The sequence below is a fragment of the Alligator mississippiensis genome, chromosome 1 (genome assembly GCF_030867095.1).
Source record: "Alligator mississippiensis isolate rAllMis1 chromosome 1, rAllMis1, whole genome shotgun sequence".
In the NCBI taxonomy this organism is placed as follows: domain Eukaryota; kingdom Metazoa; phylum Chordata; order Crocodylia; family Alligatoridae; genus Alligator; species Alligator mississippiensis.
Window position 1 is genome coordinate 229,092,297 of NC_081824.1, and position 26,103 is coordinate 229,118,399.

The following is a 26,103-nucleotide window of genomic DNA, read 5'->3' on the forward strand; positions in this document are numbered from 1 at the left end:
CATTCATAGAGAGGAATAATTACATTTAGTTTCCAGTTTCAAGACCTGCATTTGTAGGAAACAAATGGCACATAAAATAGTTTCCATGGGCAGATTGTTTTCATAGCACAGACATTTCTTATTTAAAACAAAACAAAACAAAAAATGGAACCCCTCCCCACAAATGCACATAAACAGCAATGAAAACAAAGCCCACAAATCCCAAGTGACGTGCATTTACCTGTCTGAAACATCCTAATAGCAACTAGAAAAGAGTCTCTTCATTTTGGCATAGGGAACTGTAGCGTGTGGCACTTGTTCTGTGATTAATCTTTGTCTTATTGATTAAAAAAAAATCAGCATGGGTTCACCAAGGGCAAGTCATGCTTGACCAACCTGATTGCCTCCTATGATGAGTTGACTGGCTCTGTGGTTACAGGAAGAGCAGTGGACTTGATGTACCTTGACTTTAGTAAGGCTTTTGATGCATCTCTCACAGCATTCTTGCAAGCAAGCTGAGGAAGTATGGATTGGATGAATGGACTGGACTGTAAGGTGGATAGAAAACTGCCTCGATTGTTGGGCTCAAAGGGTAGTAATCAATGGCTCAATGTCTAATTGGTAGCTGGTATCAAGTGAAGTATTAAATATCTTCATCAGTGACCTGAAGATGGGATGGAGCGCACACTCAGCAAATTTGTAGATGACACCAAGCTGGGAGGAATAGTAGGTACGCTGGAGGCTAGGGCTAGGATTCAGAGACCTCAACAAATTGTAGCACTGGACCAAAACAAATCTGAAGTTCAATAAGAAGTGCAAAGTCCTGCACTTACGAGAAACAATCCCATGCGCTGGCAAGGCTGGGGACTGACTGGATAAGCAGCAGCTCTGCAGAAAAGGACCTTACAGTAGACCAGGGGTCAGCAACGCCTAGCACGTGTGCCGAGCGTGGCACGCGAGGCCATTTTGCTTGGCACTCCGCGGCCAGCTCTGGCTCTGGGAAGCCGCTGCCAGTAACAGAGCCCGGGCTGCTCCGAGCAGCTGCTTGCTGGGAGCAACCCGGGATCCTGGCTGGCAGCAGCTCCCCAGAGCCAGGGCGGCTGCAGCTGGGAGGCTCCAAACAGCTGCGCCGGGCTCTGGCACCAACTCCGCACCGGCGTGTGCAGGCACGCCTTGGTGGGGGCAGGGCCTGAGGCAGCGCAGCCCCGGTCTCTCCCCCGCTTTCAGCACAGAGGTGATGAGCCCAGTGCAGCTGTTTGTAGCCAGCCCACTGCTTGCTGCAGCTGCCCAGAGCCCAGATTGGATACAAACAACTGCACTGGGCTCATCACCTCCATGCCGGGAACGGGGGAGAGACCAGGGCTGCACTGCCTCAGGCCCCGCCCCCACTGGGCTGCTCCCAGCAGGGAGCTGGGGTGCTGCAAGCCCTGCTGGGAGCAGACCGGGCTCCAGCAGATACCCAGAACCAGGGTAGCTGCTGGCAGCCACAGAGCCCGGGCTGGGGGACAGGAGCTTTGGGTGGGGGGCAAGTGGCAGTAGGGCTAGGGGGAAGGGACTGTAGGGCTGGGGGGCAGAGGCTTTGGGTGGGGGCAAGGGGCAGTAGGGCTGGGGGGCAGAGGCTTTGGATGGGGGGCAAGGGGGACAAACAGGGCATCCTGCCATGTACTCCTTGTGCTCATTTTGTTTTTCTGCCATGCCGGCACTCCAGCACCTTTCGAGGTAGGTATTACGGTGTTTTTTGGCACTCTGACCAAAAAACATTGCCTACCCCTGCAGTAAACCATAAGCTGATTATGAGCCAACAGTGTGCCCTTGTTGCAAAGAAAGCTAATGGAATGCTTGTTTGCTTTAGTAGAAACATTGCCAGCAGATAGAGGGGAATCATTGCTTCACTCAATTTGGCACTTGTGAGGCCACATCTGGAGTACTGTGCCCAGTTTTGAGCCCCACACTACAGAAGAGTCGTGGACAAATTGCAGAGGGGATTTAATAGCAGCCTTCAACTACCTGAAGCATGATTCCTAAGAGGATGGCGCTAGGCTGTTCTCAGTGATGACAGAAAAAGGAACAATTGTCTCAAGTTGCAGCAAGGGAAGTTTAAGTTAGATATTAGGAAAAACTTTCTCATGAGGAGGGTAGTAAAGCACTGCAACAGCTTACCCAGTGAGGTGGTGTGATCTCCATTCTTGGAGGTTTTTAAGACACTGCTAGACCAAGCATTGGCTGGGATGACAAAGTTGGGGATTGTCCTGCTTAGAGCAGCATGCTTATAGGCTCAGCAGTGCTATGCTCGTTAGCACCACACCTGAAAGAGACTTGGGGATCATGACTGACCACAAGATGAACATGAGCCACCAATGCGACGTTGCAATTGGTAAAGCAAACAAAACTCTGGTTTGCATCCATAGATGCTTCTCAAGTAAATCTCAGGATGTCATCCTCCCACTATACGGCCTTGGTGAGGCCATAGCTGGAGTACTGCAACTAGTTCTGGGCTCCAGAATTCAAGAAGGATGTGGAGAAGATTGAGAGAGTCCAGAGGAGAGCCACGTGCATGATCAGAGGGCAAGAGAATAGGCATTATGAAGAGAGGCTGAGAGCCATGGGACTCTTCAGCCTGGAGAAGTGCAGGCTCAGGGGTGACCTGGTGGCAGCCTATAATTACATAAGGGGTGTGCATCAGGATCTGGGGGAATGCTTTTTTACCAGAGCACCCCAAGGGATGACAAGGTCCCATGGTCACAAACTCCTCCAAGAGCGTTTTAAGCTGGAAAAACTTCTTTATGGTCCGGGCCGCCAAGGCCTGAAATAGATTCCCTCCAGAGGCGGTGCAAGCACCTACTCTGGACTCTTTTAAGAAACATTTGGATGCTTATCTTGCAGGGATCCTTTGACCCTAGCTGACTTCCTGCCCCTGGGGCAGGGGGCTGGACTTGATGATCTTCCAAGGTCCCTTCTAGCCCTAATGTCTATGAAATATTTATGAAATCTATGAGATGTTTCTTTTAAATATAAACCTGCTAGACTGTCAGTTTTAAATTTAATTTTATGTAAAGATCTAAGCCAGTGGTACTTGACCTTTGGGTCCCATGAACCGGGTGAGGAGCACTGGGCTGGTCTGTGGGCTGGATCAGATCCCATGCCACTTCCACCTGGTCCTGTGTACAGGGCCATATCCTGCAGGACTCCCCGTGGATCTGTGATGACATGTTGCTGGGCGCTGGATCTGGCCTGTGGGCCAGGGGTTGAGCACCCTTGATCTAAGCTATGGGTGACCAAGATCCAGAGCAGTTAATGCTGCTGTTGCTTATCCTACTGCCAATTCCTTGGACCTGTGGAGAGCCCCATGGGCTGGATGACATTGCTCAACATGCCAGGTTGGGCCTGCCTACCCACCCTACATGCTGGATTGGGTCTGCAGGGCCAGGTGGGTTGAGCACCACTGATCTAAATTTACCACAATCTATTAGAGTTGTTTAAATAAAAAATGCTTTATTAAAAAGACCTCCTCAAATATTAGGGTTAAAGAGTGGCATGTAGAATCAGGAGTGGGAGACAACTTAACTTTTGTGGTCAACTTCACATTGATAAAGGTGTCACGTTATCACACTGCATTATGCTTTTGCAGTGTAAGTACTCGCAGTTTCTGTTCTGCAGAAAAGCTTTTGGGTAAATTATGATTGATTTCACTTCAGATAGCAAGTGCATCAAAAATATTTTCATTGAATGGATTAGTTCATTTAAAAGTTGAAACCAGTTGAGAATTTAAAAAAAAGCCAAAACAGAAACAACGTTTTAGTCTAATCTGTGAATAAAAATCCAGCTGGAGAGAAACCAAGATCTAGTAAAACTAAACATTTGAAGTATGTATGACCAGATTTTCTAAAGCAGCTGTCTACCTGAAGGTGTATACAGGGATTATGAAAAGTGCTTAAGCAAGTTCTGTACCAGATATATACCTGATTTGCAGAGGCACTCTTGAAAAATCCCAAGCACCTAAAACATTTTGAATGTGTGGACAGTGGTGACCAAAACAATCAATTAATTAACTGCAGTTAATACTGTCTTTAATTTTAAATGCAAGATATACTTTGTTAAACATTTAGCCTTGTGTTTCCAGCATGTTCTCAGATCATTTTAATTTAATTAATAAATAATTCTAAAATGCTGTGTTTCTGAGTCTAATCGAATTCTAGTTTTCACATGTAAGCAGGTAATTTGGCACAAATTTCAGATAAAACCTATCAACTGGTAAATAAGGAATGTGGTGCTTACCATTTTTTAATTCTTAAATTTTTCTTGTGTTAAATTCCTGTTCATTGATGTATACAACTGTTTAAATTAATGTCTATGAATCAGTAGGCAAGGTTTTTTGAGTAGATGTGATATATTTTATTAGACCAACTGAGTAGTTGGAAAAAAAGTTCTTGGCAAGCTTGAATGAATCAGTACATCTTCCTAATTAGCAGAAAGTACCATGTTGAGTATAATGACTATATTTAGCTGTCAATCATCATGTGTTGTATAAACCAATGAGAAGGAGCTTTTCTTTAGTGATGGAAATGTAGGTCTCAGTGACTTCAAGAGACTAGTACTGTGCAATGAAATGGGCATTTTTAGAAGGTGGCGGGGTGCATAAAAGAATGCTTCCTCCCTGTCTCTTCAAAATGTAATGGAGCACCCAATAATATTTATTTTTATAATACATGATATAAAGAAAAAAGTTGAACAAATATTACTTTCTTTGAAGAAAGGACATATTTAACAGGTGGAGAAACAAGCAAAGCGCTTGACCAAAGCTGCCTTAAGCATAGATAAATTATTTAGGTCTATGACTTGGAGGTGGTGTGAATACTTTGACATGAGTAACTCTGGGTGTTCCGCACTTATGAAATTCATGCCAGTTTACTAAATTAATAGGATTTTCTTCATCATTTTGAACTTGCTGCCAAAGACTGTATGTTCAAATCTGATTTTTTTTTTTAAAGTATCAATTGTACTGTCTCTCTCCAAGTTATTCCCCTGGTCCAGGTTTATGGAGTAAAATGTTTCAATAAGGATGAATCAAAAAAATGGTAGAGAATTTAATTAATGGACAAAACTCATCCATGATTAAATTTCAAACCCGACCACCTAGTTTTGAAGAAGAAAATAGGAATAGAAATGCAGTTAACTGAATCACTGTCATTGATCTATATAACATGGTATATAAGTAAACCTAGCAAAACTGCTCTAAGTTGGAGTGGTTTTACCACATTTGTATCGTTTCTGGTTTGTTCACATGTGAATAAGTAGAACATAACAGCAGCTGGTCTTTTGAAATGTTCCCCTTGTGAAATGGCTCAAATTGTACATGTGTCCATACCCTTTGTTTGTTCAGTTACTGTGGATACATGTTGAAGATTTAGATTCTGTGCCTCAGTTAATTATTTTATAAATGATATGGCAAAATGTGTTTCAAGCTTTTATTTAGTTCCGTTTTAGAAAGGAGTGGAAAATAGGTTTGATATGCATTTTTAAATATTAGTGGTACAGAATTAGTGTCCTGTATTATTGCATTACTTCATCCTGGGTCCTTTGCCTTAAAATTATAAAAGAGAAACCACTGCCTTCAGACCTGCACTGTATTTAAGTTATTTTGTCTTGACCTTATATTTTCAATTTTTTTTAAAGATAATGTGGATGGGAGTGACCTGAAACAATTTTTTGAGATCCACTATTCTCAAATTTATTTTATCTTCTATGAAAATTTCATAACACTGGAAAATAGCTTGAAACAAAAAGGTAAGCTTTCCTTCAAAAAATATTTTTTTTTTTTCTTATTGAACCTTTAGGGTTTCTTAGCCATTTAAAAAAAAACCCCATTCCAGTTATTACCATTATCTAATTGGTGTGGGTTCCATACTTCCTTATATTCATCGTCTTCTTGAACTATAATAGTTATTATGTTTGTTTTATAGTACTTTTATTATAAACAGCATTTAAAACTTAAGTTTTCAGATAGTTAAGCTTTACTTTATAAACTTTATAAAATAACCTTTTGACGTTTCCTTAATGCCTTTTATAAGTTAATTAAAAAACTCTTCCCTAAGAGTTTGAATCAGCTTGTCTTAAACAAAGTAATTGTTAATAAAACTGTTAAGAAAAATCAGTTGATATTTTCTAGTCAGTATAGAAGCTATTGTAGATTTAAGGGTTTTTTTGCATGTTACTATGGAGAAAATATATTAACATTGAGGAAAACATGCGTTTGTGATAAAAAACGAGCTTAGTGAAAATTAGCAAGCTTCAGCGATTTTAAAAATCTGACAAAGAAAATTGTAGGAAATTTTAGTCCAGACTGTTAGATGTCTCCAAAAAAAACAAACCCTAAAAACACTCCTAAAATTGACATAGCCTGCCACTTACAGGCAGATTTATACCAGTGCTTAATTATTTCTAGTACACAGACCTGTTAATTGGTATGTTCTGGTGTTCAGTGCTTGCAGGGAAAAACCTCTTTTCAGTTAGGAGTGATATTGTTGATTATTACAAGAAGAAAAGCAGAACTCGAAACTCAGATCTGATCGCAAAAATGGTTTTTATTTTCAGTTGTTTGATTTAAAAGCATTATTAACATTTTTAATTACATTTTAAAATACCTTTCAGTTCTTAAATAAAAACACTTTCACAATAAATGTAACATGTTATGTCTTGGTGTAAAAATCATGCGTTGTATAGATGTACCATATTTACCCAAATCCAAGATGACTTCAATTTTAAGATTACTCCCCCCACCCAATAATTAGATTCTGTACATAGAAAATAAAAAATTTGTTATAACTTTCTATGTATAGAATCTAATTCCTGGGGCATCATCTTAAATGTGTACTCTTTACTCTTGTGGCTGTTAAAGCAGTGGAGGGCAGACCCCTGCCTCCTGACCCTCCCCTGCATACCTGTGCCTGCCTTCCTGATGCCTGTCTCAGTACCTGTCTTGTCCCCCCCACCGCCATGCCTGTGCCAGCCTCCCTCCCACCCTGGTAGCACTTCTCTTCAGTGACTGCAGCTCTGAGACAGTAAGTGGCAGTGGCCTTGGCCAGACAGGCAGAAGCTGCAGTGGCAACTCCAGGCTCAGCTGAGTCAGTGCTGGAGGGTCTGGAACTGAAGGTAAGTGGCAGGAAGGTGGGGGGAGGATCCCCCCTAAGCCACACACCATGAGTCTCCATTGCCCTCTCCCCACACCAAGAGCTGCTGCCCCTGCTACATGAGCTGCCTCAAACTGGAATTTAAATCTAAGATTAAGTTTTGTTGATTTGGAGTAGAGAGAAACTTGTATTGGATTCAAGTAAATATTAGGGTTGTGCAAAAATTCGGTTCCTGATTTGATTCAACGGAGATTCAGCCCAATTCGGTGGCAGGATCTCCGAATCTGAATCGAATCAGAGGACCCTTTAATCTCTCTGAATCAAATCAGGACCCCCTGAATCGATTCAGAAAGATTTGGAGATAGACACAGCTTTAAATGTTTTTTCTACATACCTCTAGGTAGCAGGAGCTCATGAGTGCTGTGATGGTGGTGTGCATGGAGCGTCTCACAGAAGCACGGGGGGCTCCCCAGTGCGCTTGGCAGCAGACGTGGAAGTGGACCAGAAGCACTTCCGGGTCCACAGGGGAGCGCCAGGGGGACACCCCTCCCCCCCCCCCCCCCCCCCCCCGGCTCAGTGACTGGTGCCTCCTGGATCTGGAGAGGGGCACCCGGGGTCCCCCTGTGGCTGATTACCAAGCTGGGAGGGGTGCAGGGGGGGCCCCCCCCACGCGCTCCCTGGCATGATCCTGTGAGATGCTCCATCCACCCCAGCATCACAGTGTTCACAAGCCATGCCTGCTATCTCAACTTCTGTAGAAAAAACTTTTTAAGCTGTGTCTATGCCTGAATCACGGATTCTCCAAATCAGCATCAAATCTTCAGATTCGGATTCAGCTGAACTGAATCGGGGAGAGTGATCCGAATCAACACATCAAATCACTGTTCCTGATTCGGGCTGAATCCGAATCCAGATAGAACAGGGCCCGCTTTGCACACCCCTATTAAATATGGTGTGTACTTAGTTATAGAATAAACGCCCTAATTCTGCAAATATTTGTAGATGTATTTAACTGAAATATTTTGTATAGTCCCAATATTTACGTATTGTTAACAATTTTTTAACATAATGGCATTTCAGTGTTATTAGGTACATGTTTAGAAATAAGCATTTATGGTAAGATTTTGCAGGCTGAGGGCCTTCGGAGTATAGGTTTATAGCTTTCTATGCTGGCATGGAAGCCAAAGAAATATAATTGGGCTCAGAACCTTTAAGGTCACTTGAAACAGCTTCTTCCAATTCTGGATTAACAAGCCATATTATTTTAACAAGCAATATTCTTTTTGTTTGTTTGTTTTCCAGGGAATAAATCACAAAGGGAGGAGCTGGACTCTGTTCTCTTTCTTTTTGAAGTAAGTTCTCTAATTAGATTCTTTGTCCGCAACAGGCCCCTCCACCAGTTCTTTGTTGTCTTTTTTTTGTGTGTAGTGACTTAATCCTGTGCAGAGTGGTCTTGATATAGATATAAAGCACTGTGAGTGTTTTTTACTTTGCACAGGAGTCAGTGACTACACAAGGTGCAAGGCAGAAAAGAATTGGGTCCCATATTTGGATAATATATCTTTTTTAATGTAAAGGAATGGTAAACCCTGTATTATGATATGTGAATATTTGCCTTGAATATATGTCAAGAGCTAAGGCATGGTAACAAATATTTTATTTTGCACCACTATAAGGAATCTAGTTCCTTTAGTGCTGTTGTTGTATTGGTTAGTCTCTTCTAGTTGGAACATAACATTTTGTAAAAATTCATGACTTTTACTAGAAACTGTAAATGGCTAATGCTGATGAAAATAAAAATGTAGATCTAATTTTTAGTTAAATTAGACCATAACTATTTTACAAATAAAATAGGAACACATAATCTGGAGAGATTTCTTATGAAATTTGCACTGGTGGGATACTGTATCTCATTGTATTTCTCTTGCCAGTGTTTTGAATGAGATGACACTTTGGGTGTAAAAGTGATGCATCACTTCTAAAGATATTTTAAAGCATTTAATTTTTGTTCATAAGAATTAATTTCCTACTTAATTTTTCACTGCATTAAACATCCTCAGTATAATGGAAGCTGTGTCATAATCAAAGCACATTTTTAATTTAACTAGCCAGTCAAAACTTTCAAAATGTTAAATCCACCCTTCCTTGCTTGCTTGTAACAGATTTATAATTTGGGAACAAATAGCTAGTCATGAGTCAAAATGATTTTGCGAGTTATCTCCTCATTTCAGTCAGTTCCTTATGTGCAACTTTGTATTTTGTTGAGCCTCCTAAAAGTGTTCTTCTGCCCATATTGCTGAAACGCTAAGCTAAAATGAAAATCAGATTTAGCATAGACTTCAACAGCAGCTGCAGAAATCTCCTTTGCAATTTAAAATGTCTTTCTCCTTTCCTGCCCAAAGTTCCCCTTGAAACTCCTGCTTCACTGAAGTTATAACAGAACGTATCATGACTTCAAATATCAGCATTTTCTTTGCTTTTCCTGGTATCTGGTGTTACCGCTGCACTGAGGTTAGAATGAATCAGTCTGAATATGAGATTTTGCAAATGGAAGAAAACGAAAATTTAAAAGACAAATTAAAACTCATATATAAAGCTAAATGCCTCCTTCAGCCTGGAGTTGGTTTTCTACACTAAGATGGTTCCACTCATGCACTTATAGTTTTGATTGCTAAACACAGAAACTTGTTTCTACAGCACCTGCCATGACAGTGTTTAGGATTCTGTGCAACTATAGTGAGGCCTTCCCCCCAGAAACTGATCAGACTCATTAAGAGTTGTTTCTTCTCATTCAACTGAAAGGTATATTGTATCCACAGGTGAGGGCTTTATTTCTAAAGAATGTTTCTTCAGAAGGAGCCTAACACTGGAAAATAGAATCTCCACTGGAATAATCCTGTGCATCTCATGTCCAAACCCTAAGATTCCCTCCCCTGCTCGCTTTCAACGTTTTCTCTTCTTTTTCTTTTCTAGCAGTAGTCTCTGTCTCTATCAGTGCTCAGCCCTGGTCAGTGATATGGTTTGGATCCATAAACTGGGAACAGTGTGACAGAAAGATTGTAGGTTTTCCCAAAGTAATGACCCCACCCAAACTTCTCCTGATCTGCAAATACCCTGCATTTTCTACCCGTTAGAAATGCCACCTGGCTTTTATTAATGCCTCCTGCTTATGTCTTTAGATAGCACACAAACAGTGATTCATTTTGTTGCGACTGTTGGTAAAAGCTTTGGACATTTTTATACGTGCTCCAGGAGACGTGGGGGTGGCACTTTAATTACTGAGCTGTGTTAATTAAAAGCTCCTGATTGTCACATGTGTCAACATCCCCATGCTGGAAAAATGGTGGTGGGATGGTTTGAACTAAAGCTCATTTGAGCTTTAGTTCAAAATGCCTCACTGCCATTTTTATTGTGGGGATGCTGATGCACATGATGCTAGAGTTTGCTGAAGTGCGTTAATTTCTGTGCTCCAGCAGAGTCGATTAATTGAGTCTGCCCCGATACTCTGGTTTTCCAGCATGTCAGAGCAGGCTCCCTGCATGGGTATAGTAGCCTTTGTATCATTTCTACCACAGGGATATGTCTAGACTTTAAATGGTCAGGGCAGCTAAGCCTCCCATTTTTTGCCTCTAAGATCTGTGGAAGATACCTGCCTTCTCTAGCTACTGTGATGCAAAGTCTGATGGACTTCAGTATAACATCTTCCTCTTGGTGAAGGTCAGGATTTTTGTCAAAGGCGTTGTTGCAGGCATGGAAATTTTGGCATGGACGTAACAAATAATTGTTTCTTTGATCGTTATCTGTGGTGATAAAATGCTTTATGGCAGTGTCAAAGTTGGCACCAGGCTGTTTATGTATGCCTAGATGAGGCAGCATCTCAGTTGGACCCAGTTCATAGATTTCATAGACATTAGGGCTGGAAGGGACCTCGGAAGATCATCGAGTCCAGCCTCCTGTCCAAAGGGCAGGAAGTCAGCTGGGATCATAGGATCCCAGCAAGATAAGCATCCAGTTTGCTCTTGAAGGTGTTCAATGTAGGCATTTGAACCACCTCCGGTGGCAGGCTGTTCCAGACCTTGGGGGCTTGGACAGTAAAGAAATTCTTCCTTATGTCCAGCCTGAAACGGTCTTGCAGTAGTTTATGACCATTCGACCTAGTCGTCATCCCTTGGGGCGCTCTGGTGAACAAACGTTCCCCCAGATACTGTTGGTCACTCCTGATAAACTTATAGGTGGCCATCAGATCACCCCTGAGCCTGCGCTTTTCCAGGCTAAAGAGCCCCAGGGCTCTCAGCCTGTCATTGTAGGGTCTGCTTCCTTGACCTCTGATCATGCGCGTGGCTCTTCTCTGGACTCTCTCAAGCTTCTCCACATCCTTTTTGAATTGTGGAGCCCAAAACTGGATGCAGTACTCCAGCTGTGGCCTCACTAAGGCCGAGTACAAGGGGAGAATGACATCCCGGGATTTGCTTGAGAAGCATCTATGGATGCAAGCCAGCGTTTTGGTCGCTTTACTAGCCGCAGCATCGCACTGCAGGCTCATGTTCATATTGTGGTCAATGATGACCCCCAAGTCTCTTTTTTCCATAGTGCTAGCCAACACAGCACTGCCGAGCCTATAAGGATGCTGCAGGTTTTTCTTCCCAAGGTGGAGAACCTTGCATTTATTGGCGTTGAACACCATCAGATTCTCGTCCGCCCACTTGCTGAGCCTGTCCAGGTCAGCCTGGATCACCCGCCTGTCTTCTGGTGTGGATGCTTTGCCCCAAAGTTTGGTGTCATCGGTGAACTTGGCCAGTCCGCTTCTGACTCCAGTGTCCACATCATTAATGAAGATGTTGAACAGTATGGGTCCAAGGACAGAGCCTTGGGGGACCCCACTGGTCACAGGACACCACGATGAGTGACTTCCATCAGTTACTACCCTCTGAGTCCGACCCCGGAGCCAATTTTCCAGCCAGTGAATCGTGGAGGACCCAAGGCGACAATTGACCAGTTTCTCCAAGAGGTGAATAAACTTTTCTAAGATCTTCCCTGGGATAGAAGTCAGGCTGATGGGCCTATAGTTAGCTGGATCCACTTTCCTCCCTTTCTTGAAGATAGGCACCACATTGGCCATCTTCCAGTCTTCGGGCACTACACCAGAGTGCCAAGAGTTTTCAAAGATCCACGCTAGAGGCTGGGCTATGAAGCTTGCCAGCTCCTTGAGTACCCTGGGGTGAAGATTGTCAGGGCCGGCTGACTTGAAGGTATCCAGCTTCTCAAGATGTTCCTTCACGAAGTCAGCATTAATGGAGGGCAGGGGATCACCCTCACCTGGACTTCCCTGTCCCATAGCGGGCATGGGCGTCCCATGGGACTGATGAAAGACCGACGCAAAGTACCTATTTAATAGGTTGGCTTTTTCCTGGGTGTCAGTTGTCATTTGCCCCATCTGGTTCAGCAGGGGTCCAGTGTTGCCCCTGCTTTTCCTCCGGCTCCCCACATATCTGAAAAAGGACTTTTTATTGTCCTTGATTCACCTGAAGTCTGGTTGATCAGGTGCTTTAGTGGGACTTTTTTTGAGCTTTTATGTAATAGCTAATTGAATCAGCTTTAGATAAAAGCCCCACTGTGTCACAGACCAGCAGGCCAACTGGGCGCTGCGAAGGTATCAGCCAGCGGGCTGTTCGATTCAATTTCGAATTGAGGCAGCAAAGTTGGGAGTGAAGCAAAGGCGAATTTATTATAGCTTACACACACAACAGTTAACAGAAAGATAAATGTTGTAAGCATATAATGCAGTATTAAAGAGCTAATAGTTAATAATAACAACAGATAATAACAACAGACAGATGGATCAGTTCTGTCGCAGGCCAACTGGGCACTGCGAGGGTATCAGCCACTGGGCTGTTCAAAACAACAGATAGGCAGACATGGGTAGACAACTTATCGATAGTCCCTCGATGCCAGGTGCACGCCAAGTGATTCCAGTGAAGTCAGGCGTCCCCGTTCGACGCTGTCGGAGGGATTACTGCAAAAGGTCCCTTGATCAGGATCAGATTCTCGCTCATACCATGAGTTCGGAGTCCAGACTTGGAACAGCAATGTCCATTCTGTTCCCTCCTTCCTGCTGGTCACCTGACGCATGCGCTTTTTATACCTACTCTTATGCTAATCTGTTGGCTTTAGAGCCACTCACAATCTTGCCCTATAGCTGTTACCCTATGGGATTGAAAGGTGTTAAAAATTATCATAAAAGGTTACTACCTAGACTCAAGTTTATCCAATAAGCAAATTACAATGCAGCACCTTTAGGTTTGAAACTGACATTACTCTGCCTAAGCCCAAACCTTTTAGGTTTCTCTGAATATGCTTTCTTGGGATGTGCTTTCCTGGAACGTGTTGGGTGTGCCAGGTGGTTGGATCCAGTTTTTATCATCAAGGCTGAACCCTAAGCAAAAACCGTTAGGTCAGCTAATCTTGCAGCTACAGCTTCACCTTCGGGGCCCAGTCAGTTCCACAATTAATACGAAGTTAGTTTTATCATTTTGGTTAAACTTATGACAGACAAGTTACATTTGCGGGTTACGAACTTACAAGTTTTATATTAGCTAATATTACGTGTTAGGCAAAATACCAAATGCCTCCAAGAAGCACATATTTATTGCGTATTAATCCCTCTGGTTCTGGCCATCACACCACTGAAGCACCTAATCTATACAGACTCTGAGGAGCTGAGTTGAAGTAATGTGCTGCTGCTTCTGGTCAAATACATTGTGGGGGGTTGTTTTGTTTTGTTTGTCTTTTTAAAGTCTTCAAGCAGCCTAGTAACTGATTAAGTCCTTATTGTGAACTTGCTGAATTTCTTGTGCTTCCACTAGTGCTGAAAGTAATAAACTACAGACTACTCAGTGCTGCAATATAGACAAAACATAAATAAAACCTGTAACTTGAACATTTTTACTTTGAGTAAAATGGCGTTAGCTCTGCAAATTCAAGTTGGAATTTTAAAAATCTGTGTGCCATCTGCACCTCAGCTTCAGGAACAGAGATATATCCTAAATATATTCTGTATATTTAGAGATAGGATCCTAAATATATTCTATATTTGGATCTTAGTTTGCATATTTTCAACTGAATTTTTAACTATCTGAGAGCAGCTTACCTTGACCCATAGCTGTATTGATTCCACTCTCCTTGTAATAACAGAGTTATAAATAGCAATTCATGCAAGATTTAGATCTTTTAGAAAAAAAAAAACCCAACTTTTTAAATAATCTGTTTTATCTTTTCACTGTAACTGCATTTAAGGTGTAGAACTAGCTCACTTGGCTTAGCATAGAGAGAGAGAAACAGGGTCAAATGAGGCCCAATGAAGGGTCTAACTTCATTGTGTCAAATGGTCTGTTTATTTCCTTGAGGGCCATTATGGTCCTTGCAGAAGATGAGATGATTCTTGGTGATCTTCTCATGTCTCTGCATCACATTTAACCATTTTTTTACATAAGCTTGTGCTCGTTTATTGTACTTTGTGAGGTCTTTCATTGTACATTATGTGCTCTGAGGCATGGACACACAATGGGTGTCTTGCATCTTTAGTTTTTCTTGTTTGTACTATCCTGCTGTTCTGTTCTTGGTGATTTCTGTGTTAGAGTGGGCAGGGACTCTGAGCTGTGTAAAGGAATGCTTGGAAAGGAAGTGGGTGGGGGTGAGGAATGTATTCCAATGGAACTCTTTCCCTGAACAAGTATTTGGAACATGATTTCATCAACACGAACTCCTTATTCTGTCAAAGCAACAAATGGAAGACATCATGGGTGCAACCTTTGCTCAGTACACTGGCACCTGATTAGCTGTTGTAGTGCTTGCCTGGGACCACCATGACATCCATACCACCAGAGCTATGACCAATGCAAATGACTGCTGGATGGATCATTGTTTGATATGAATGGATATACAAAACGTATTGCCCCAAAATGATGGAAATAAAAGAAGAGCCAAAGAAGAGTTTTGATATTGAGTGTTTGAAAGACTCTGCTAAAAGCTAGTGGAGCCTCTGTCAGAAACTCTCTGACACCCTGATGATCTGGACACCATTGATCACTGTGAGAGCCTCAAGAAAGGCATCCATGAGCTAAGCAAAAACAGTCTTTAGTTTTCTCCACAAAGACACACCAGAACTGGTTCGAAGAGAATTAGAATGGGAAATTCAAGCTCTTGTAGACAGAAAAGAGAGAGCCTTCAGGCAGGATGACATAAACTCCAAACAGAAGCAAGATGCTTATTACGACATGGGAGCTGAGACCCCGAGGAAAATTTGACAACAGCCAGAACATGCGTAGTTTCTTCAAAGTAACCAAAACTATCCATGGGCCAAACACACAAGGACCCATCCCTCTGAGGTCTAAGTGTGAAACAATGCTCTTTAAAGACCATCAACACATAGTTGAAGGACACTTTCAAGAGCTCCTGAATCAAGATTCTCGTGTTGAAGATAATGTCAACAGAGCCATTCCACAACACCCTATTAAGGACTATCTTGCAGATCCACCAGCTTATGAAAGACTTTGAAAGTCATTAAGCAGATAAGAACAATAAAACATGCTGTTCTGATGGAATGCCAGCTGAAATTTTTAACCAAGGTAGAAAAAACCTCTTTTAATAGGGTTTTAAATCAGAGGTACAATAGGTGTGATCTTTGCTGCTGTTCAGCTTCAGAAGTGCTATTAGCTGCACAGATCTTTGTGGCCTTCAATGACCTGATTAAGGCCTCTGATTCCATTAGCAGAGGTCTTGTGGACGATCCTGATAAAACTTGAATGTCTGCCAAAATTTGTTACCATTATCAGACTTCTTCATGGTGACCAGGGATCCTGGTTTTCTCTGATTTAAAAACCCAAAATCCGTTAAAAAAATTTAAGGCCCCCCACAGCCCCCTCCAATACTGCTGGTGCCCTGCACTCCCCCTCCTTCCCCGCCCCCCATCATCGCAACAGCCCACCAGACCTACAGACATGCAGACACAGACACTGACACCCACCCCAGCAGGTAAGTGTGTATGGGGGGAAGGGGCGGAGCAGGGCAGGGCAGGGCACAGAAAGTGAAGGTGCTGGGGGGTAGATCAAGAAGGGGGGGGAGTGTGCCCCTGTGCCCACTCCCACGAGCAGGGCCAGGGGGTGAAAGCAGGGGTGCCACTCTGTGGGCCACATACATGCTGGATGGCCTGACAGGAGGTTCGCACACGGAGGCTGCCACCGCAACTGCCACTGCACCTTGCGCTACCATCCCACGACCACCCGCACGGCTTTGTGGGCAAGGGGCACAGGGCGTGGCAGTGGCAGTGTGGTGGCAACCACCGTGTACAGGCCACATACGTGCTGCCCGGCCAGGGGGTGAAACAGGGGGCTTGCATGCAGCGGCATGCCCCGCAACCGGCTGCACAGCTCTGCGGCGGTACGGGGTTGTGGCGGCTGCATGCAGGGTGGGAGGGCTTTGTGGGCAGGCGCTGCCACCGCAGAGCCATGCCCTTCACCCCGGATCCTAAAGGTAAGTAAGCCTCCCTCTCCCCCTCCCCTGGGCAGGTGGCTGGGTGGCATGTGTGTGGCCCACACATGGTGGGCACCACCACACTGTGTCCCCCATCGCTTGCCCGCAAAGCCCCCCGCAGAGGGGCACCTCTGCCCTCACCCTCTGGCCCTGCTTCCAGCTGCGGTGTGCTGCCTGGGGCCGGCAGCACCCCCCACTCCCTCAGCCCCCAACCATCTTCCTCAGCCCTGCCCTGCCCCAAGACCCACTTACCTCCATGTTCCAGGGGCAAAGGGCGAGAGCCTGAGCCCAGCCTTGGCTTCCTCAGAGGCTCAGGCCCTGCCCTTCCCCCTCTCTCTCTCCCTCCCCCTCCCTCTCTGGCCAGGGCTGGGGGTTTCTCGCCCTTTTTGCAATCAGCTCTTGCAGGCTGGTGCTGTGCCAGCCTGCAAAAGCTCTTTGCAAAAGCGGAGAATCCGCAGATTTCTCTGCTAAAAAGAGAAATCCGCATTTTCTCCGATTAAAAACAGGGAATCCGTGGTTTTCTCCGTTTTTCCATGGGAAATGGAAAATCCGGATGATGACATGGCAGCAACCATCCTGAGAAATGGCTTGGAAATATATTCTTTCACTGTTCAAATAGGAGTTGAGCAAAGTCATGTAATTGCAGCGTCACTCTTTTCCATCTGTATTGCAGCTATTCCACATCTCATTGCTGATAGACTTCCATTTGGGCCAGAATCTCTCTAACTTCAACCAGTTAGATTCTAAATCCAAGATAATCAGCACCTGTATTACTGATCTTCAATACAATGATGATTGTGTTGTGTGTGACCACTGAGTTAAAGAGTTCCAGGTAGTGCTCTCACTCCTGTGAAGCATATGAAGTGTTTGGACTTGCTGTCAACTTCATGAAAACCAAGATACTTTACCAACCCATCCCAAACCAAACGCTCTTCTCCTGATTTATGATTAGAGTCCAGTCTTCAGAAAAATTGAGTTTTTCTCCTACCTTTTACCTTTCCTCCTAAATATTGTTTGGAAAGGGTAGCCATCTTATTATATTCAACACCAGATAAAATTTGCCAGTGCTGCCTTTGGGTATCTCCAGAATTTTGTCTTGGATCATTAACCTCAGGATCCAAACCAAAATTCTCTTCTAACAGGCTGTTGTCATTCCTTCCCTGTTGTATGTGTATGACGTACCAAAAACACTTGAAAGCTTTGGGATATTACTATCAGTGCTGTCTTCAGAAAATCCTCCATATTAATTGGAAGGACAGAAGAATGAAATGGCAGCCTTCTGGCTCAAACAAGCACCACCAGCACTGAACTGTGTTTATGCAGCACTAGCTCTGCTGGACAGGACACGTTCTAAGGATGCCTGACTCCAAGCTCCCAAAACAGGTCTTATAATCCCAACTCATTGATGGTCACTGCTCTAGAGTTGGGTAAAAGAAGAGAGACAAGGAAACTTTGAAGGCCAGTCTGAAGAAATGTAATTTTAACAACAATACCTGTGAAATGCAAGGCTTGAATTATCCCCAGTGTTGCTATAATGTACAGCAAGACATTGATCATTCTGAGTGAACTCACTTCACTGTGGAGGGAGATAGATGAAGGAGACAAAGGGAAAATGCTATGACCTGATATCACCAGGATCTATTTTTTTGTCCTGGAACTATTTGCCACATATGCACTCAAACTTGTGGATCTCAGATTGGCCTCCTTGATCATCCGCAGTCTCATGGATGACTTCCCTATTTGTAGAAGACTGCCATCCTCGTATTGAGGGAAGGCTGGAGGTGGTCCTTGCAGATTTTGCACAGAACCAAAAAATGGCTCTCTTATCCTACTAGCAAAAAGATTATGGTAGGAGTGAGGAAAAAAGAGCTCTGAAAGAAGAACGTTTTAACTTCCTGTGGCAGTAAGTCTCATGCTCTAGTGCAGCTTCAAATGCCTACCAACTTCAAATGTTCAAAAACCATTAATTAAATGCCCCCAAATTATGAGATTGTCTTTGAACCCTGATTTTGGTCCTTAAAGTGTGTTTGCTTCACATCTTCCAAGTTTCTCTCAGCAACTGGGAAGATTAGAGATTTATTTTAAAATAAACAAACCCACCCCCCAAAATTGAAGCTTCTTGTGTAGGCATTTCATTCCAGTAGTTGAGACTTAAAGAAGAATACCAGATACTGTGAAAGTTGCAATACAGTCAGACTTGGCAGCACTACCAGGAGTATAGTGGGGAATGACTTTTATCACTAGGCACAGCATAGGAAAAGTGAAAGCAGCATATGCCCCTGTGCAGAGAGAAAAGCTTCTGACAAAGGATCATATTGTGAGTGCTGTGCTCAAAAGTGGAGGCCAGCAAGATTAAATGATAATCAAAATAGTCAAATATGCATAATGCAGAAAGAAAGTAAAGGATAAAAGTGCCCTTACAAGAATGGCTACATCTAGCTTATTCTGAAGGACCTTGAGTAAAATCTTGTTACCATAGATTCATAGACTCATAGATGTTAGGGTTGGAAGGGACCTCAATAGATCATCGAGTCCGACCCCCTGCATGGCAGGAAAGAGTGCTGGGTCTAGATGACCCCAGCTAGATGCCTATCTAACCTCCTCTTGAAGACCCCCAGGGTAGGGGAGAGCACCACCTCCCTTGGGAGCCCGTTCCAGACCTTGGCCACTCGAACGGTGAAGAAGTTCTTCCTAATGTCCAGTCTAAATCTGCTGTCTGCTAGCTTGTGGCCATTATTTCTTGTAACCCCTGGGGGCGCCTTGGTGAATAAAACCTCACCAATTCCCTTCTGTGCCCCCGTGATGAACTTGAAACCAGTAGGAAACAAGTTGTGCTTTAAAATAGGCTAATGAACACATGTTACAACCCTTCTGTATTTTGACATGCCATGTAATATGTTTTTATTGTAATGTTAATATAGGGAGAATGCTGAGGGACAGCGTGTGTGGCAGGGTACTGTGTGGGGATAACCCTACTGCCAAAGGGAGGGGGAGTGCAAGCCACTTGATATTGGGGGTTGGGAGTGCCAGTCAATACTGGGGGAAGGAAGAAAGGAAATTCTGTTTTCTAAGAGTCTTGTTAAGGTTAATTTATTTTAATACCAATAATAGCACCTAGGAGCCCCGTTGGGAACTAGGTACCCATTATACTAAGCCAGTGATTTTTCACTAAGGTGCCACAGGATCCTGTGGTGCCTTGAGATTCTTTCAAGGGTGCCATGCAATGTTAGCACTGTTAGCCATGCACACAATTTATGAGATAATCCCAGAGATTCCAAATAGGAGTCCATAGGAATCTATAGTATCAAAACTCCTGGCCCGTTGAGGTCTTTCCGAGTTCTTTGCAATAGAAGAATTTCTCCCTTATTTTTCTGCATTGAAAAAACAAGTGATAACTGAGGGCTTGCATTTTTCTGAGGGGTGCCTCGAGTCTAAAAGGGTTTAGAACCACTGTGCTAAGCACTGTACAGACACCTTACAAACTGCCTTTAGTATCAAGATCTACTGAGACAAGTGAGGAAGGAAGAAGTTCTGATGCTTGGTTGAGAGAAATTACTTCAGAGGTCAGGAGACTATTTTAATGGCTACTGCCTATAAACAGCATGCAAAATGGCGGCTGAGTTGTGAAATGAAAAACCACTTAGTTACTGGGATTCAGATAAGATCCTGTACAAGTAAGAATGAAAAACACCCTCAAATAATTTTACTGAGATCTTCCTGTTTGTCTTTAGATGGAGATACAAGAAGACACAATAAAAAACTAAAATATGACCTTAGAGGTACATGGGTATTTTGGTTTTATAATGAAATAAAAAGTAAGTCCCTAACTTCATTTGAATGTAGGTTGTATTACAGAAAGAACTGTTCTAATTTTTTCTGAAAATAAAACACCTCAAGTCAGTCTATCTTGCTTTCTGCTTTGCACAAAAGATTTGCTTGGTTTTATTTTTTGATTAAATTTGTTTTCTGTATATACCTAATTAAAAATGCTGTTTGTGATTTAATTGTTAATTTGCAGCTCTATAACCAAGCTGCTAGGCTTACTGAGGATGACAGTCTTAACTTTAGCTCTGATTTTAGTACAGGGGTGGGCAAAATATGGCCCACAGGTTGGATGTGGCCCACCAACTGATTGGATCTGGCCCACAGGTTGGTGTCCATCAGTTGATCGTAATGTATATAGAGACAATTGCATAATAGCTCAAAATAAAGTCTTATTCTTGTGTATTTTGAGGGAGCATGTGGAGAAGGGTATATGTGGGTGGGGGGCTGCCTGTGCACTAGGTCCCTCAAAGCCATCTGGGGATGGGGGGAGGAGGGGCAGGGGGCACATGCAGCAGAGCTCACCTGGGCAGTTCTGTGCAGGTTAAATTTTGTCCACCTTCCCCATCTGGCCCATAGCTGCCTCTGCGGTGCTGCACATGGGGCTGAACCCTGCCCACTTCCACTTGGGGCAACCCACGCTGCACTTCTGTCCACACCCACGGCTTTGTGGATCCAGTCTACAGCTGCCCCTGCAGTGCTCTGCATGGGGTGAGCCCCACTTAGGACAGCCCATGCCATGCTCCTCCCACACCTGCCAACAGCCTTGGCTCTGACCAGCATGCACAGCTTTCCAGCAGGGTTGCTTCTTGTGTGGCTGTAGCCATCTGGGTACTGCTTGGCTTCCCCTGTCTCCAGTGGCTACTCCTCCTCCTCTGCTGCACTGCTAAAGGCACCAGGTAACGTGGGGAAGCCATGGGGATGCATGCTGGACAGCAGATGCTCAGCCAGGTTGGGGGAAAGCTGCGGCTGACCAGCTCCTGCCCCAGCACATAGGGCTCCAGCAGCAGCTCATGGCTGCCTTCTGCATACTTGGCCTCCCACAGGTGGCTGCTAATCCTGCTGGGTAACTGAGTGGATAGAAGGTAGCTGGAGCTGGAGCCCCATGCACTGGGACAGGAGCTGCCTGGCTGCAGCTTCCTCCCCGCTTAGCTGGGCATCTGCTCCCCAGCATGCATCCTCACGACTTCTCTGCATTACGTGCTGCCCAGAGTGGTACAGCAGAGGCAGGAGGAGGAGGAGCTGATGAAGATGGGGGAAGCTGAGCAGTTCTCAGGGTGGCTGTGGCAGCAGCCCTGCTGGGGGAAGCTGTGCATGCTGGCCAGGGCCAGTGCAGTGCTGTCTAGCAGGTGAGGGCAGTAGTGTGATGTGAGTTGCCCCATGTGAAAGTGGGCAGAGCTTGACCCCATGTGGAGTAATTCTGTAATTCTTAAGAGAGGTAGGAAAGCATGAAAAGAGGGTCTCTGGCCCCCCAGCTCCTTCCCTGAGTGGGTATCATATTGATATTTCCAAGACCTTGCAGAAGTTTTGAGGCAGGGAACTTGCAGAAGAAATGAGGCAAAGAGAACAAAATCTGTACTGGGTTTTCCTGTGAAAGTCAATTTTGGTTATTGTAACAAGACCATTATAGTATGAAACCTAAAACACACTGTATTTTCTGAGACTACATGAGAAATACAGAATTGATTCTGAAGAATTGAGGAGGCTAACAATGGCCAAGTTAGAGATACTCTTAAGGGAAAACAAGGGGGGCAAAAGGCAGAGTAGAGACTCAGTCTTGAAGGCAGCAGAGAAAGATGAAGATGAATCTGGGAGCTCAGATTGAACGTGTCCATAATTCCCTCTAGATAATCATACAAGAGCATGAATACTGGAATTAACTCAGCCTAACTTTTCAAGGGGTGCCTAAGCTACACTGACAGCCAATAGGATCATAGAACTTAAGGACTCTCAAGTCAAATAGGCATTCCTTCAAAATTTTATCCTTTGGAGTTACCTGGTTCAGTACCACCAAACCTGGCTTTTAGATCTCTAGCTCTTGGGGCACATCCACATGAGTGCTTACATGTGTCTTGCAGCATCTCAAACCCCTTTGTAAGACACACATGCGGGAACAAAAAAACGTTCTCCGCACTGCATATTTGGATATCCAGGGGTCAAAAAAAAACGCACTGCAGAACAGTGGGGCAAGGCACAGTCTTAGACCATGTCTGGAGGGAACCTGGGAGTCGGCCCTCCAGGAGAGACGCTCTGGTTTCTGGCCAGAGTGTCTGTGCTGCTCCTGCTGCCCCCAGTGCTGTCAAGGGTAAGTTAGGGATGTGGGGTGGGGGGGTTTGTGGGTGTGAGGAGTGGCAGGAGGATTTTGGGGGTGTCAAGAGTGGAGGGGGTTGTTGGGGGCTATGGGGAGTGGCAGGGGATGTCAGAAGTGGAGGGGGTGGCAGGGGCTATGAGAAGTGGCAGGGGTTGTTGGAGGGGTTGGGGAGTGGAGCAGGATATTGGGGGGGGTGTGGGGAGTGGCGGCGGGAGGGATGTTTTGTATGTGTGTGGGTTCATGGAGGGGCTCAAGCGGGGCCTGCCAGATGCTTGCCCCCCACCCAGTCCCCGTGGCGCCAGCAACAGTAGACAGCATGGCTGTGGCTCTGGCTCTGCTGTAGACACAGCATGCGGCAATGCGGTGCTGTGTAACCTGACCTCCATACATGCTGAACAGACCTGGCCCAGCCCGCCACTGCACAGCCTTGGGCAGGCAGGCCCAGGCCAGGTCCATACAGCATGTACAGAGCCCGGGTTACTGTAGGCTGCTATGGGCAGAGTCTAGGCAGATCACAGCAGGGTATGTTTGGTCAAGCTAGTTGAGCTGACCAGTTTTACTTTTGCTGCTCACTGTTCAGGGCCCTCGCCTCCGCTGCAGCCAGGCTAGTGGATAATACCCAGAAGTCACCCCAGGCTTGTTATCAATGGAAAACAAACAAAGGAAGTTAAACAAACAAGTTAGCACTTAGCTGTCTTCCAGTGGTTCTTCCAGGCTTCACCCCCCTGGCTGCCTCTTATCTTTCAGAGGCTTTGCAGAGCCTGCAGGCTTGTACAACAAAGCAAATGATCAAGCAAGCAAGCAATCAAATAAACAGAGAAGAGCCCTGCTCTGGGAGGCTCTCCTGGTGGCTGTTTAACCCCCTGGCACCTCCAGGTGTTACTTAAAGTTGCCAATAGCTCAAATTAAGAGCAAGACCTTAAAAAGGGGGATATGGCAAAATGCCGTGTTTATTGATTACATGAAACAGATACATGAGGTTGGACACACCAGTCATACAAACAGATATAGACAGACATACAGACAAAACTACTCCAGTAAGATGTTATAGTTACCAGCAGATGTTACTCAATATTAACACTGGATGGCCAGGTCCTGGCTTATTGAGGATATGAGCGGGGGTATACAGACATGCATGCCTGTTCTTCATGAGGTTGCAGAGAGTGGATTCCCCATCTTGGCTTATCTGCATCTCACTTTTGTAGGGATTTCAAGTCTTTGTTCAGCATTGGGGTTTTTCCATGCTCAGTTTTTAATTAGAGGTTTCATAGATTCATTGATGTTAGGGTTGGAAGGGACCCCAATAGATCATCGAGTCTGACCCCCTGCATAAGCAGGAAAGAGTGCTGGGTTCAGATGACCCCAGCCAGATGCCTATCTAACCTCCTCTTGAAGACCCCCAGGGTAGGGGAGAGCACCACCTCCCTTGGGAGCCCATTCCAGATTTTGGCCACTCTGACTGTGAAGAAGTTCTTCCTAATGTCCAGTCTAAATCTGCTCTCTGCTAGCTTATGGCCATTATTTCTTGTAACCCCCAGGGGCTCCTTGGTGAGTAGAGCCTCACCAGTTCCCTTCTGCGCCCCCATGATTAATTTATAGACAGCCACAAGGTCGCCTTTCGACCTTCTTGTGCAGAGGCTGAAGAGGTCCAGGTGCCTTAGTCTCTCCTCATAGGGCTTGGTCTGCAAGCCCTTAATCATACAAGTGGCCCTTCTCTGGACCCTCTCCAGCAGCAGCACTGCTTGTTTCCCCTCAGCATAATTTTTCCTGCTGGGCTCTCACATATATGAGCCTTAATAATCTTTTCAAAGACTTTGCCAAGGATGGAGGTGAGACTGACTGGCCTATAGTTGCCTGGATCCTCCTTCCTCCCCTTCTTGAAAATAGGGACCACATTGACCCTCTTCCAGTCCTCCAGGACCTGGCCTGTGCGCCATGAGTGCTCAAATATTTTTGCCAGTGGCTGTGCAATGACTTCAGCCAGTGCCTTCAGTACCCTCGGATGGAGTTCATTCGGGCCTGCCGACTTAAACGCATCCAGTTCTTTCAAGTGACTCTGCAACAGTTCAGGGTCAATGCTTGGTAGTCTGGTGCCCTGCTGTTGCCTCTACAATCCCATTGTGAGACTTGTTTTGCCCCTTGTTTAGGAACACTGAGGCAAAGAACTCATTGAGGAGTTCAGCCTTGTCTCCCCTGTCTGTCACCAATTGCTTTTGCCCATTCAGTAGTGGTCCTATACCACCCTGGGCCTTCGTTTTACTCCCTATATATCTGAAAAACAATATTTTGTTATCCTTAACTTGGGATGCCATCCTCAGCTCCATGGTAGCTTTGGCCTTTCTAACTGCCTCCCAGAACTGCGAGCTGAGGAGGTATACTCCTCTTTAGTAATCTCTCCCTGTTTCCACTGTTTATATGCCCCACTTTTTGCCCTTAGGCTGTTCTGGATTTCTCTGGTCAGCCAAGGAAGCCTCTTGGCCCTTTTCCCCCGCATTGGGATCATCTCCCTCTGTGCCTGAAGGATCGTTTCCTTAAGGCACAGCCACCCTTCCTGGACTCCCATCTCACCAAATCTCTTACTCTGCAGTGCATCATTGACTAAATGCCTGAGCTCGCTGAAGCCAGCCTTCCTAAAGTTTAGCACTTCTACCTTACTAGTTACCTTTCCCACTCTGTGCCTTATGGTGAATTCTGTTATTTAGTGGTCACTGTCCCCCAGGTGACGACTGATCTGTTGTTGTTGTTTCTTCTGGTTATCTCAACTTGAGGTCATTCCAGTAAAGTTGGTTATCTCAGAGTTAGTGTTTCAGTCTTCATCTTTGCCTGAAAGCATTGTCTTTGAAGCATTGTGTAGTTGGTATCTTTGCCTTGAAGCATTCTGTAGTTCAAATGGCAGGATATGCAGAATTCCTTCTTCTCACTATCTTCTTTGAACTTGATTACAGACAAGTTCTTTAGCCATCCATTAATTAGCTTAATTCGTTTACTGTCTCATAATTTATACATTGGCACCTTGTTGCTTACACAATCAGTTAAATCTTTTTCTGTTTTCATGCAAATAGTTGCCATTCTTTCACCATTCACCCTCTGACACAGATGCTCACGTACACAGGGCATACGAAGTTCATCTACTCATGTCAAGCAAGGAACACAAAATGGAGTTTTAGTTTATACAATCATAGAGGTTGATAAATTCAGTACTATTATCATTTAAACATAATAACTAATGCAAAAATTCATACTACATATGCTCCAGGCAGCCTACTCCCTGGGGCAGGTGCAGCCCCTTGAGGCTGCTTTCAGTGTCTTTTATCCTTCCCACTCTGGGCTCATGTG

The 26,103-nt window shown here is 44.6% G+C and overlaps 1 protein-coding gene across 5 annotated transcripts in view; it reads left to right on the forward strand.

Moving 5' to 3' along the window:
* The window catches only part of RALGAPA2 (Ral GTPase activating protein catalytic subunit alpha 2), a 374,428-nt gene that overhangs the window by 18,934 nt on the left and 329,391 nt on the right, over nt 1-26,103 (forward strand). For all 5 annotated transcript variants that reach the window (XR_009458933.1, XM_019491013.2, XM_059720247.1 and 2 more), the window contains exons 2-3: nt 5,653-5,763; nt 8,409-8,458. Coding sequence is in view for 4 of the 5 variants with exons in the window: in XM_019491013.2 (XP_019346558.2) it covers nt 5,653-5,763; nt 8,409-8,458 (161 nt within the window). In the remaining variant the exon portion in view is untranslated. The remainder of the gene's footprint in view (nt 1-5,652; nt 5,764-8,408; nt 8,459-26,103) is intronic.